Source organism: Halictus rubicundus, chromosome 7 (assembly GCF_050948215.1).
Source record: "Halictus rubicundus isolate RS-2024b chromosome 7, iyHalRubi1_principal, whole genome shotgun sequence".
Classification (NCBI taxonomy): Eukaryota; Metazoa; Arthropoda; class Insecta; order Hymenoptera; family Halictidae; genus Halictus; species Halictus rubicundus.
In genome coordinates, this window is record NC_135155.1 from 361,187 (window position 1) to 371,994 (window position 10,808).

General features: G+C 36.3%; 1 protein-coding gene across 2 annotated transcripts in view; it reads right to left on the reverse strand.

Annotated features, from left to right (window-relative positions):
- Nucleotides 1-8,695, reverse strand: part of LOC143355924 (facilitated trehalose transporter Tret1) — a 117,178-nt gene extending 108,483 nt beyond the window's left edge. The window contains exon 1 of one of the 2 annotated variants that reach the window (XM_076791152.1): nucleotides 8,512-8,695. Coding sequence is in view for 1 of the 2 variants with exons in the window: in XM_076791151.1 (XP_076647266.1) it covers nucleotides 8,186-8,209 (24 nt within the window). In the remaining variant the exon portion in view is untranslated. Of the gene's footprint in view, nucleotides 1-8,185; nucleotides 8,339-8,511 lie in introns of those variants that run through there. The other variant, XM_076791151.1, reaches the window with a different exon arrangement.
- Nucleotides 8,696-10,808: the final 2,113 nt, after the last annotated feature.

Sequence of the window (10,808 nt, forward strand, 5' to 3'; positions counted from 1 at the left end):
GAATATCACCTTGGATGTACTTATCAGAGTTCAACATTCCTTCAGAGCTCGTTTACAACAATGTATCGACGCAGACGGCCATCATTTCGAATATTTATAAAATACAGGTATTCTGCTTCCATATTTTAGTTTTATACGTTTTTTCTGTCCTTGATCTTGAATGACCTTGGACTAATTATAGTCACTGAATTCCTAATGAAAGGGACTACCATTGTAGGTGTTTAAAAAAGGGTGGTTCCATTTAAAAAAGTCAAGGTGACCTTGATATCTCCAAAAAAATGACATAAAAACAAAATTTTGTTTTTGCATCGTGTCAGCCCTATTGTACCATTCAACTTTGTCCTTACCATATTTTACGTATCTTTAGAAACAACAAAGATATTTGAGGTGCTAACGTTTGGTGACTCACCCTGTATATCAGTGGGTTCTGGTAGCTATAACCCCTGTGGTGCGCGGCACTTGGCCTTTGTTGCGAGCATCTTGAGCGCCTCTCAAGTCGCCTTCGAACACGGCCATCTCTGTATGGCATAGGGAAAACGTGCCCCGTTCCCGGGCACGGTGAGATCCGTCTTGTATGGGTCGACCCTTATTCGTAAGATACAGCTAATAATTTTCAAAATATCTTTGACGATTATTCGAGAATCCAAGGCAGTACCACCATTTATTCGACGGTGAATCCCGACAGATACTCGCTACGGAAATGTATCTTTGATATTCGACGTATGATTTTCCGCGTAACTTTGAGATTAATTCGAAGCTCGATGTAGGGAAAATGATTTATTCAATTCTTTTATTCGTGACGAGTATTTGGAATAGATGAAAATCACAGGTATCTTTTATTCGTATTTTTATTCGATTCTCGAATAACGGAGCTCTTAATGCGACTTTGCCAAGTCGTAATACTTACGTCATAATATGCAAGTACGTACTATGGTATAGTGACTCCCATTAATATTCGACCACTTTTTATTAATTAAACGATTGTTTGAACAAATAAATTTATATTATTTAATTAAATGTTTAAACACATACATGTTTATTACTTAAACGATTGTTTAAACAAACAAATTTGTATTTGTTCGGGCTCAACCGTCGGCCGAGCCCGACAACAAAACGAGAGCATCAACCGCGCGACCGAAAGGACCGCCACGGTCCCCAAACAAGCGAGCGCGCCCGCCAACGGTCGCCCGCATCGGGCGAATTTGAACCGAGGTCGCGCCGCGAAAAGACGGTTGCTGCCGAACCGTTCGGCAACGCTATCTCGCGACACCCTTCCCCCGTCGGGAAGGCCCAGGCGATATACACCCCGCGCACCGACGAGCACATCGAGTAGAGCTGTAACACTCTTGAGCATTAAGCGCACGTTAGACAGTTACGCGATTACCATGAGGCGTTTCAATCGGTCAAGCATCGCCACCTCGCGTCGCGATTCACTCCGTGACCGACCGCACAACCCGTGCCTGTTTGTACAATCGCGCCTCCGCGAATCTGTAGATACGTTGTATATATACTGTAAATATACTGTTCGTTGTGTGTCTCGTAACCACTCGTTTCTTTCGTGCACGTCCGACCGTTCACCGGCAATTCCCGTCCCGAACGACGGAACAGTATTACTTAAACAATTTACATCACCTTTTGCAATGAGTAAAAGTCGTTACAATAAAGGGAAATGTAATTGGGTTTCACTATCGGTACTCTGCTGGATATTAAGTTATTAAGACAATTTTATAATTACATTATGTACAGATACATGTACATGTGTAGGCATTGCATGGAATGCATTTTTCTGTCTACGGTTCTGAATTACCGACTCTGTAGAAAATGCAGAAATTTAGAATTAAAGACATCGATGATTTAAATTATCTGGAACAGTACTAAATAAATAACAAGTTAACCATTTGCAATATTATTTTAAGACAATAAAATTGAAACAATGAATTAAAAAATTATTACTAAAATTATATATTTATAACGACAATTATCAGTGGATAGGCATAATTTTTTAATGAATTTTACTGCAAATTTCATCCTGATATCTCTTACGGTTCAACATTTATTGTAAAATGTCACGAAATTTCTCGACCCAGCACAGTGTCCGGCCGTCCAAGGCTGTATGTATATTGCGATGCAGCATTCGCTTCAGATAATTTTAATTTCGTCAATTTTAAAGTGTTCATCTTTTTAAAAAACAGGTCTGTAAAAAGGATACTTGGGGCTACATCCTAATTTTTTTAGTAAATTTTTAAAAAGTTCCCTTCTATGAAAAGATTGCATTTGTTTAAAACAACGCACACCTTCAGCCAAAATAAAGTAACAACATGTTTCGTTCTTCTACTCTCTCGGAATCATTCGGCATGGACATATACAGGGTGGCCCACATAACTCTGAACAGCTCAATATCTCGAAAACTGTGCAATCGATTTTAAAGTTCTTAGTCTTAAATTGCGTGGAACTGAAGGGCCTTTCTGACTACATAAACGTGAAGTGGCCTCCCTTCCCCTTTAACGGGGGAGGGGAGGTACCTTTGTAATTTTAAATGGAACCCCCTATAAAATGTTACATATTTAGATTCTACCGGAAAAAACAAGTCAATTATGTCTGAAACATTTTTTTGTCAGATACTTCCATGATGAGATATAACAGTTTGAAGTTTCGAGTTGTAGGTACTTGAAGCGCTCGGAAATAGCGTTATGGAATTATACGCGCTTGAGTCCTTTGCTTATTCGTGAAGAAATAAAATGTTCAAAATGTCCACCACGGGCTTGTAAACATTTATTTACTCGAAACATCAAAGTTGTTCTAACATTTTTTAACATTTCGGGAGTCACTGAAGCGCAAGCGTCACGTATTCTTTGTTTCATATCCTCTTTTGTCGTCGGTGGTTCAAACATAACTTTGTCCTTTACATATCCCCATAAGAAAAAATCTAATGGTGTTAGATCGGGGGATCGAGGAGGCCATTGACGAGGTCCCCCACGACCTATCCATTTGTTCCCTTTTTCGTTCAAAAATTGCCTGGTGATGATTGCAAAATGTAAAGGAGCGCCGTCTTGTTGGAAGCACATTTCTCTTCTAACGTACAGTGGCACATCTTCCAAAAGCGCAGGCAAATGATTTTTGAAGAAATCACAATAACTTGCAGATGTTACAGTTTCTTGAAAAAAATAAGGTCCAATCACAAAATCTCCTATTAGGCCACACCAAACATTTAAAGACCATCGATGTTGAAAGGGAACACATCGCATCCAATTTGGGTTTTCCACGGCCCAAATAATGCAGATTATGTCTATTTACATGCCCTGAATTCATAAAAGTGGCCTCATCGGAAAAAAGTATTTTGCACAAAAAGTCGTTTTCCACAACACCCTGCAGCCACTCACAAAATCTTACGCGGTGATCGTAATCTGCTATCGAAAGCTCTTGTGATAAAACCATGTGATATGGATGATACTTTTGCCGTTTCAAAATTCGTTGAATTGATGAACGACTAATATGTGATGTTTGTGCAAGTGTACGTTGACTAATATGAGGATTTAATGTAATTGCAGCAAGAATACTGGCACTATTATTTTCATTAGTGACAGCTTTACTAAGCCGCTTTTCTAAATTATGAAATGTTGCATGACATTTTTTGATCCCATAACGTTCAAAAAACATCACTGCTGCACGCCGACAATTTTTTTGGCATTCACCTAACGTTAATAACATATTCACTTCTGTGTCAAAAGTAGCCATAATCACAATATTACTGCTTGAATAACAGCTCTAAACTGAAAACGTTTTCATAGATAAGTGAGTCAAACTCAAGAATTGTAAATATTATTGTTTGTGTTTCTTCATGAATAAGCAAAGGACTCAAGCGCGTATAATTCCATAACGCTATTTCCGAGCGCTTCATGTACCTACAACTCGAAACTTCAAACTGTTATATCTCATCATGGAAGTATCTGACAAAAAAATGTTTCAGACATAATTGACTTGTTTTTTCCGGTAGAATCTAAATATGTAACATTTTATAGGGGGTTCCATTTAAAATTACAAAGGTACCTCCCCTCCCCCGTTAAAGGGGAAGGGAGGCCACTTCACGTTTATGTAGTCAGAAAGGCCCTTCAGTTCCATGCAATTTAAGACTAAGAACTTTAAAATCGATTGCACAGTTTTTTCGAGATATTGAGCTGTTCAGAGTTATGTGGGCCACCCTGTATATGTATATATTTGTGGCCGCTTCGACGGCGGCGAACGTAGATAGAAAAGGACAGCATGCAACACGGCCGCGCGGCCGAAGGCGCAACAAAAAAAGGCAGTACAACCCGATGATATTATTATACGGTATTATTATACGGTTATTATTATTTTACGATGCCAGTATTGAAACGTTTACTTCGAAGTTCATCAAGGAATTTTATTTCAATAGCTGACCGTTCCATTTCGATAGGGTCCGCTACCGTTCTATGGCGTCGGTAGTTTAGAACCGTAGACAGAAAAATGCATTATATGCAATGCCTATGTACGTGTTTCTGTACATAATACGTAATCTAAAGAGTTCTTTATAAAATTGTCTTAATAACTTAATATCCAGCAGAGTACCGATGGTGAAACCCAATGACATTTCCTTTTATTATAAAGACTTTTACTCACTGCAAAACGTGACGTAAATTGTTTAAGTAATAAAAATGTGTTTATTTAAACAATCCTTTAAGTAATAAAGATGTACTGGTTTAAACATTTGTTTAAATAATAAAAATTTATTTGTTTAAACAATCGGTTAAGTAATAAAAATGTATCGGTTTAAAGATCTGTTTAAATAATAAATAATAAATCATTTGTTTAAACAGTCGTTTAAATAATAAACATTTACCTATGTAAACATCTGTTTAAATAATAAAAATCTATTTGCTTAAACAATCGTTTAAATAATAGACATTTAGGTGCTTAACCACTTCGCGACCACGGACGAGTTATCTCGCGACGAAATACCGTGCATACGATAACCACAGACGATTTATCTAGCGACGCAAAGTCGCTTGCGCTGTGCCACAGACGAGTTATCTCGCGACGCAATGTCGCTTGCACTATGCCACAGACGAGTTATCTCGCGAACAAGTTCCGTTTATAGGTTGGTCGCGAGATAACTCGTCTGTGGCATAGTGCAAGCGACATTGCGTCGCGAGATAACTCGTCTGTGGTTATCGTACGTACGGTATTTCGTCGCGAGATAACTCGTCCGTGGTTGTGAAGTGGTTAAACATCTGTTTAAATAATAAAAATTCATTTGTGTAAACAATCGTTTAAACAATAAAAAGTGTTCGATTATTAATGGTAGTCACTATACCGTGATACGTATGTAGGTATTACGACTTGGCAACGACGGATAAAAAGGTCGGTTATTCGAGTCTCGAATAAAATTACGAATAAAAGATACATGTGATTTTTATCTATGCCAAATACTCGTCACGAATAAAAGCGTCAAATAAATCGTCTGGCCAAATCGAGCTTCGAATAACGAATAAAAATAACCGATAAATCTCGCGCGACATGTGGGTTCAAATAAGCCTCATGATTTTGTATCTATTCGTCGACTAAAATCAGACGGATACTCGGCGTCACGGAGTATCTACTAATAAATCCGTAAGATAAATCGTGGCGCTGTATCCGACTTTCGAATAAATCCCGAAGATAACCAGAAAATCATCCGAGAGGCAGGTCGAATAAAACTCTCCAAACCAGAAGCTCGACGAATAAAGATACAGATAACTTCTCGCGCTTCATCCGACTTCGAATAAAAGCCAAAGATACAGAGTATATTTATCTGAAAGTTATTTAAATAATTTTTTATTTAGATACTGCTCAACTCTGGACGGAGTATACTCGTAGCTACTCGCGGTGAAGCGCATCCTTTCTTCATGGTAACAGTGGTTGCTGGAAGGGGGCAGTGGGGAGTGCTACGATGGAAACGGTTTTATCTCAATTGAAACCAACGAGTCCAGCCCTGATATACAGTATTCTCTCTATAAATGTGAAAACACCGGGTCTGCAGAGTCACTTTTATAGAAGAGGAGCTACGTCCTCTTTAGTATTCCGAACGTAGGGAAAGACAACGACTGAAAAAGAAAGAAATCCTTCGAGGCGTTTGGCAAACGTTAAAGGACTTGTGCGAGTTAGCCTTTTAAATTCAAAAATTAAAATCCCTTATTTTTCGTTTGTTCGTCAATGAACCTTTTACCATCGTATTCGTCTCGTTTTTTCTTACTAAAATGACACCAAATACGATATAATGACGATCATAATTACTTGTGCAACAAGCTATTAAAATGTTGGACTTTACATTGGCGATAGAGATACGAATTCCGTAAATGGGAAGGAAATTTTAATAGCTTGTTACACAAGTAATTATGATCGTCATTATATCGTATTTGGTGTCATTTTAGTAAGAAAAAACGAGACAAACACAAAGGTAAAAATTTGATTTAGGACAAACCAAAAACGACAAAGTTTCATTTTTTATTTGTAGGTCTGAGCTCGTGCCAATCTTCAATTTTTTCGAACACATCAACTCTCTGCCTCTCTTTGTTTTCCATTCGTCGTCCTCCTTCATGTCCAAACCCATAATCGTTTATTTCACAAATAATTATAATCGTAATTATTTCGTGTTGGATGTCATTTTAGGTCGGAAAAAAGAAACGAATACGATTTAAATGTTTCATAAAAAGAGAATCAAAAAGAAAAGCTGCAATCTTTCGCTTCGCTTGCATTAGTGTATCACTGATACTCTTCTACTCCTTACTGGCTTGGAATAAAGCTAGGGATAAAATTTTAACACTTATAGTAGTGGTCTTTTGTACATTTAGGCAGAGAATATTGTATCTTGTTTCACATTTGTGTTTATTGCATAATAGCAGATTACGTTAGAAACCGTTAAGGAAAAAGTTTTTATTTAAAAAAAAACCAGACCTACAATAAACACAAATCTGAAAGGAGATACATATGTAATAAGCTTCAATTGGATACGTTATGGGTTAGGTCGAGACATAAATACATACTCATGTGCACGTACGCTCGACGAATATTAAAAATCACTTTTCTCGAAAACAAAGCCTCATATGGACAAATTTTAATATGCATTGTTTTACTTTTTTTTATATATAGAACCACCTCTTTTCCGGTTGTACCACCAGTTGTCGATCACCCAGTATAAATATAATTTTACAGATAAATTCTTAGGGTATTTATAAATGATTCTAAATTGACTCTACAAAAAATTGTTTATATTTATAATTTCTGACGGAATATAACCCAGGAGATATTTTTATCGTGAAGCGGAAAAGATTTATAAATACATATCATGTTTGACCTTCGCGATAAATATGGAAATTTCATTCTGTTCATGGTATTTTCTTCAAGCAATTAAAATGTTAAGAATTTTCAAAATAGATGTCATGAATTCTTAACGGGAAACATAAAAAATTTGTTGAAGCACTCTTACTTTATTTAGAACTTCATTAAATATGATTGATTGAACTTTAACTGTACTATGTATTTCAAATATACCTATGTATGCCATCTATATAAAATATAATATTTTAAATTGTCTATCTGACCTGAACACAACACAAAGTTATTTTCCCCGAACTATTTTTAAGTTATACATTATAAACATGGACCGGCTACATTAAATAATATTTTTTATGATTTATAATTATGTACATATACCCACAATGTATCATGCAATGACGTAATAATGTGCTTCCAATAAACGATGTTCTTTTGCTTTTCATTATGTGCGATTAATGTTGCGGACGGTGTTGGACGGTAATATAAACACATACCTATTATAACATGTATATATAACTGTAGAAATGTTTGAAAAAATATTATGATATTCGATTCTTTATGCTTGCTTGTTAGATAGCACAGTTTTGATGTCTTTCTCTAGTTATTTATACAGCACACGACACGCACATACACATATCATACACACAACAGGTTTGCATCTCGTATGTTGTATGGAATGTAGCGCATACACATTAAACACCTCTGAAGTTAGAGGTTTTTGATCGCTGCTTTTCCTTCGCGGACGGCCGCGTGGTTCGGTAACATAACCTAACTAAATTCTAAAATTGGCGAGTCTTCCTCGGCCGAAAGTTCGTGGAAACAAGCAGAACGTAACAAATTTCCTACTACTCACCAATGTCTCGGTGGTCCCTGTCATAATAGTATGAAAAGTTTGTGGGTAGAGCCACGTTCGAAAAAAATCAGTATCAGTATTGATTTTATAAGAATATTATTAACGACAAGCTCGTGTTTTATCTAGTCACGATGAATTTAAGTACTTTCACAATACTCGTATACGCACACGCTCACGCACACGCACACGCACACGCACACGCACACGCGCACGCGCACGCAGCACACGCAGCACTCGCTCACACGCTGTAAACATGTGGATGTCGTATTACGTCAAATCTGATGTAGATCACATGAAAATGTACATAAAACTCCTTTGATACGTACTCTCGTGTAACACTAATTTTTGTTTTGCTTTAGGTACTGTTATAGTTGAGTCTGTTTTGAATAACACCTTAATAGTTATCGATCCAGTAGCAACGGTATTTATCCTCGGTGGTCCCTCGTTAACTGAGAGCATGGTATACGTGCGACGAAAGGACACGAATTTCTTGAACACGATGTATGTACATTGTACGTAATGCAACTGAAACCTCTCCCTCCGATCCCGACACGTCTCGCGCCTTGTCGCACCTCGTGTCTCGCGTCTCGCGCCTCGTTTTCCAGTCCTTATCGCAGCTAACAAATATTTCTGTGCTCTGATACTTTCAAAGAAATATGCTTCAGTTATGCAACACTAGCGAGAACGAATTCCTGCTCACACAGATATTATGTACAATTAATCAAATCCGAAAATTTCATCCTTTCACATTTACGATAGAGTTCTTTAGAGTTCGATAGAGGTCTAGTATAAAATATATTTGAATTTCGTCGATAGTTGCATAATTTGGCGGCTTCTTTATTAGTAAATTATGGATAATATGTGAAAAAATGGAATATCTAGTGATGGAAATTCGTATGAAGAATATATATTGTTTAAATCTTAAAGAGTATTTAAAAGCAGACCGAATTATGTACAATTTATGACTAACAATTAGAGAAATCAAATACGCGATGCACAAGAGTTCAACCTATGTATATATGTATATGTATGTATGTTTGAGCAAATCCTCTGAATTGAAATTTTACAAGTTACTGTAAGTATTGTAACTAACAATTTGTAAGCTACTGTCGTTGAAAATACTACCCGTAGTGTGTACTATCGTTACAAATACATTACTACACGATAACGAACACTTACATTGACAAAACAATAGCTTCCAATAAATCGATACATTTTCTAGAAAAAAAAAACAACACAGTCGTATGTACAGGCCCTTAAACAGTCTTAAAACCCATTTGTTTCCAATTCAAAGATAATGATAAAAGATAATGATTGCAAAAGTACAAGACCGATTTAAGAGGTAAACACAAGCGGTTACATTTTAAAACAATTGTTTTATTAATCATTTATATTATATACAGTGGCTCACGAAAGTATTCGAACGCTTACGTTTACAAATTTTAATGAATAAAATAAGATGTACTAAACTAATCTGTATAGAACAATTTGGTATCTATAGTAAGGGGGAAGTCTCAAGATTATGTCAGTAAAATTTGAAAAGGATTCAACAACGTAGGCAGAAGTTATGATATATTTATTAGAAACGCGCATAATAAGTGACTCACAAAAGTATTCGAACGCTACATATATTATTACATTATTTAATGTTACTATTTTGTTGGACCACCTTTAGCAGTATATATAACGACGTGTCTCAATCGACGTTCCATACTATAAACCAATGATTTTTTTAAAGTACACTCAATGGAATTCCATACTTCTATGATTTTTTGTTTCAATACCTCCTTCGAAGTTATTTGATATTTATTTAATCTTTTTCCGATTTCAGCTCATAAATTTTCAATTGGATTTATGTCTAGACTTTGCGGTGGAGTAGTTAACATATGTGGTGTGTTATATATGATCCATTCTTTCACAATTCCTGCAGTATGCTGGGGATTATTATCCTGTTGGAAGTGGAAGTCTTCCAACAATCCTAATTTACGGGCACTTTCTTTAAGGTTGTTCCTTAAAATTTTTAAATACTTATATTTATGGAGTGTTCCATCAATGAATACCAAATTTCCGGTGCCACTTGCTGCCATGCACTCTCACACCATAACCGATCCACCTCCGTGTTTCACTGTTTGGTATAAATTTTTAATTTCCAATTCCGTATTTGGTTTTCTCCAAACATAATTTTGACCATCTGAGGTAACGATGTTAAATTTAGACTCATCCGAAAAGATGACTTTATCCCAGAAAAAATGATCTTTATTGAGATATGCTTTTGCAAAAGCGAGTCTTTTTTTCGATTTACCGCATTAATATGGCTTCTTTCGTGGTACACTGCCATGAAAATCATTATTTCGTAAGATTCGTCGACATAATTCCGGATGAACTTCTTTATGAAACATATCAGCTACCATACTTGTGAGTTTAGGAGCGGATATAGTAGGATCTTTTTTATTTCGCGAATGATAATTTTCTGTTCTCTTTCAGTTAATTTCTTTCGTCGACCTGATCGAGCGTTGTTCGCAATTGTTCCTTCATTTTTTGATTTTTTAATAATATAATGTATTGTAGACTTACTTCTGTTTACAATTCCTGCAATCTCGTTATGTGATTTTCCATCCTTATG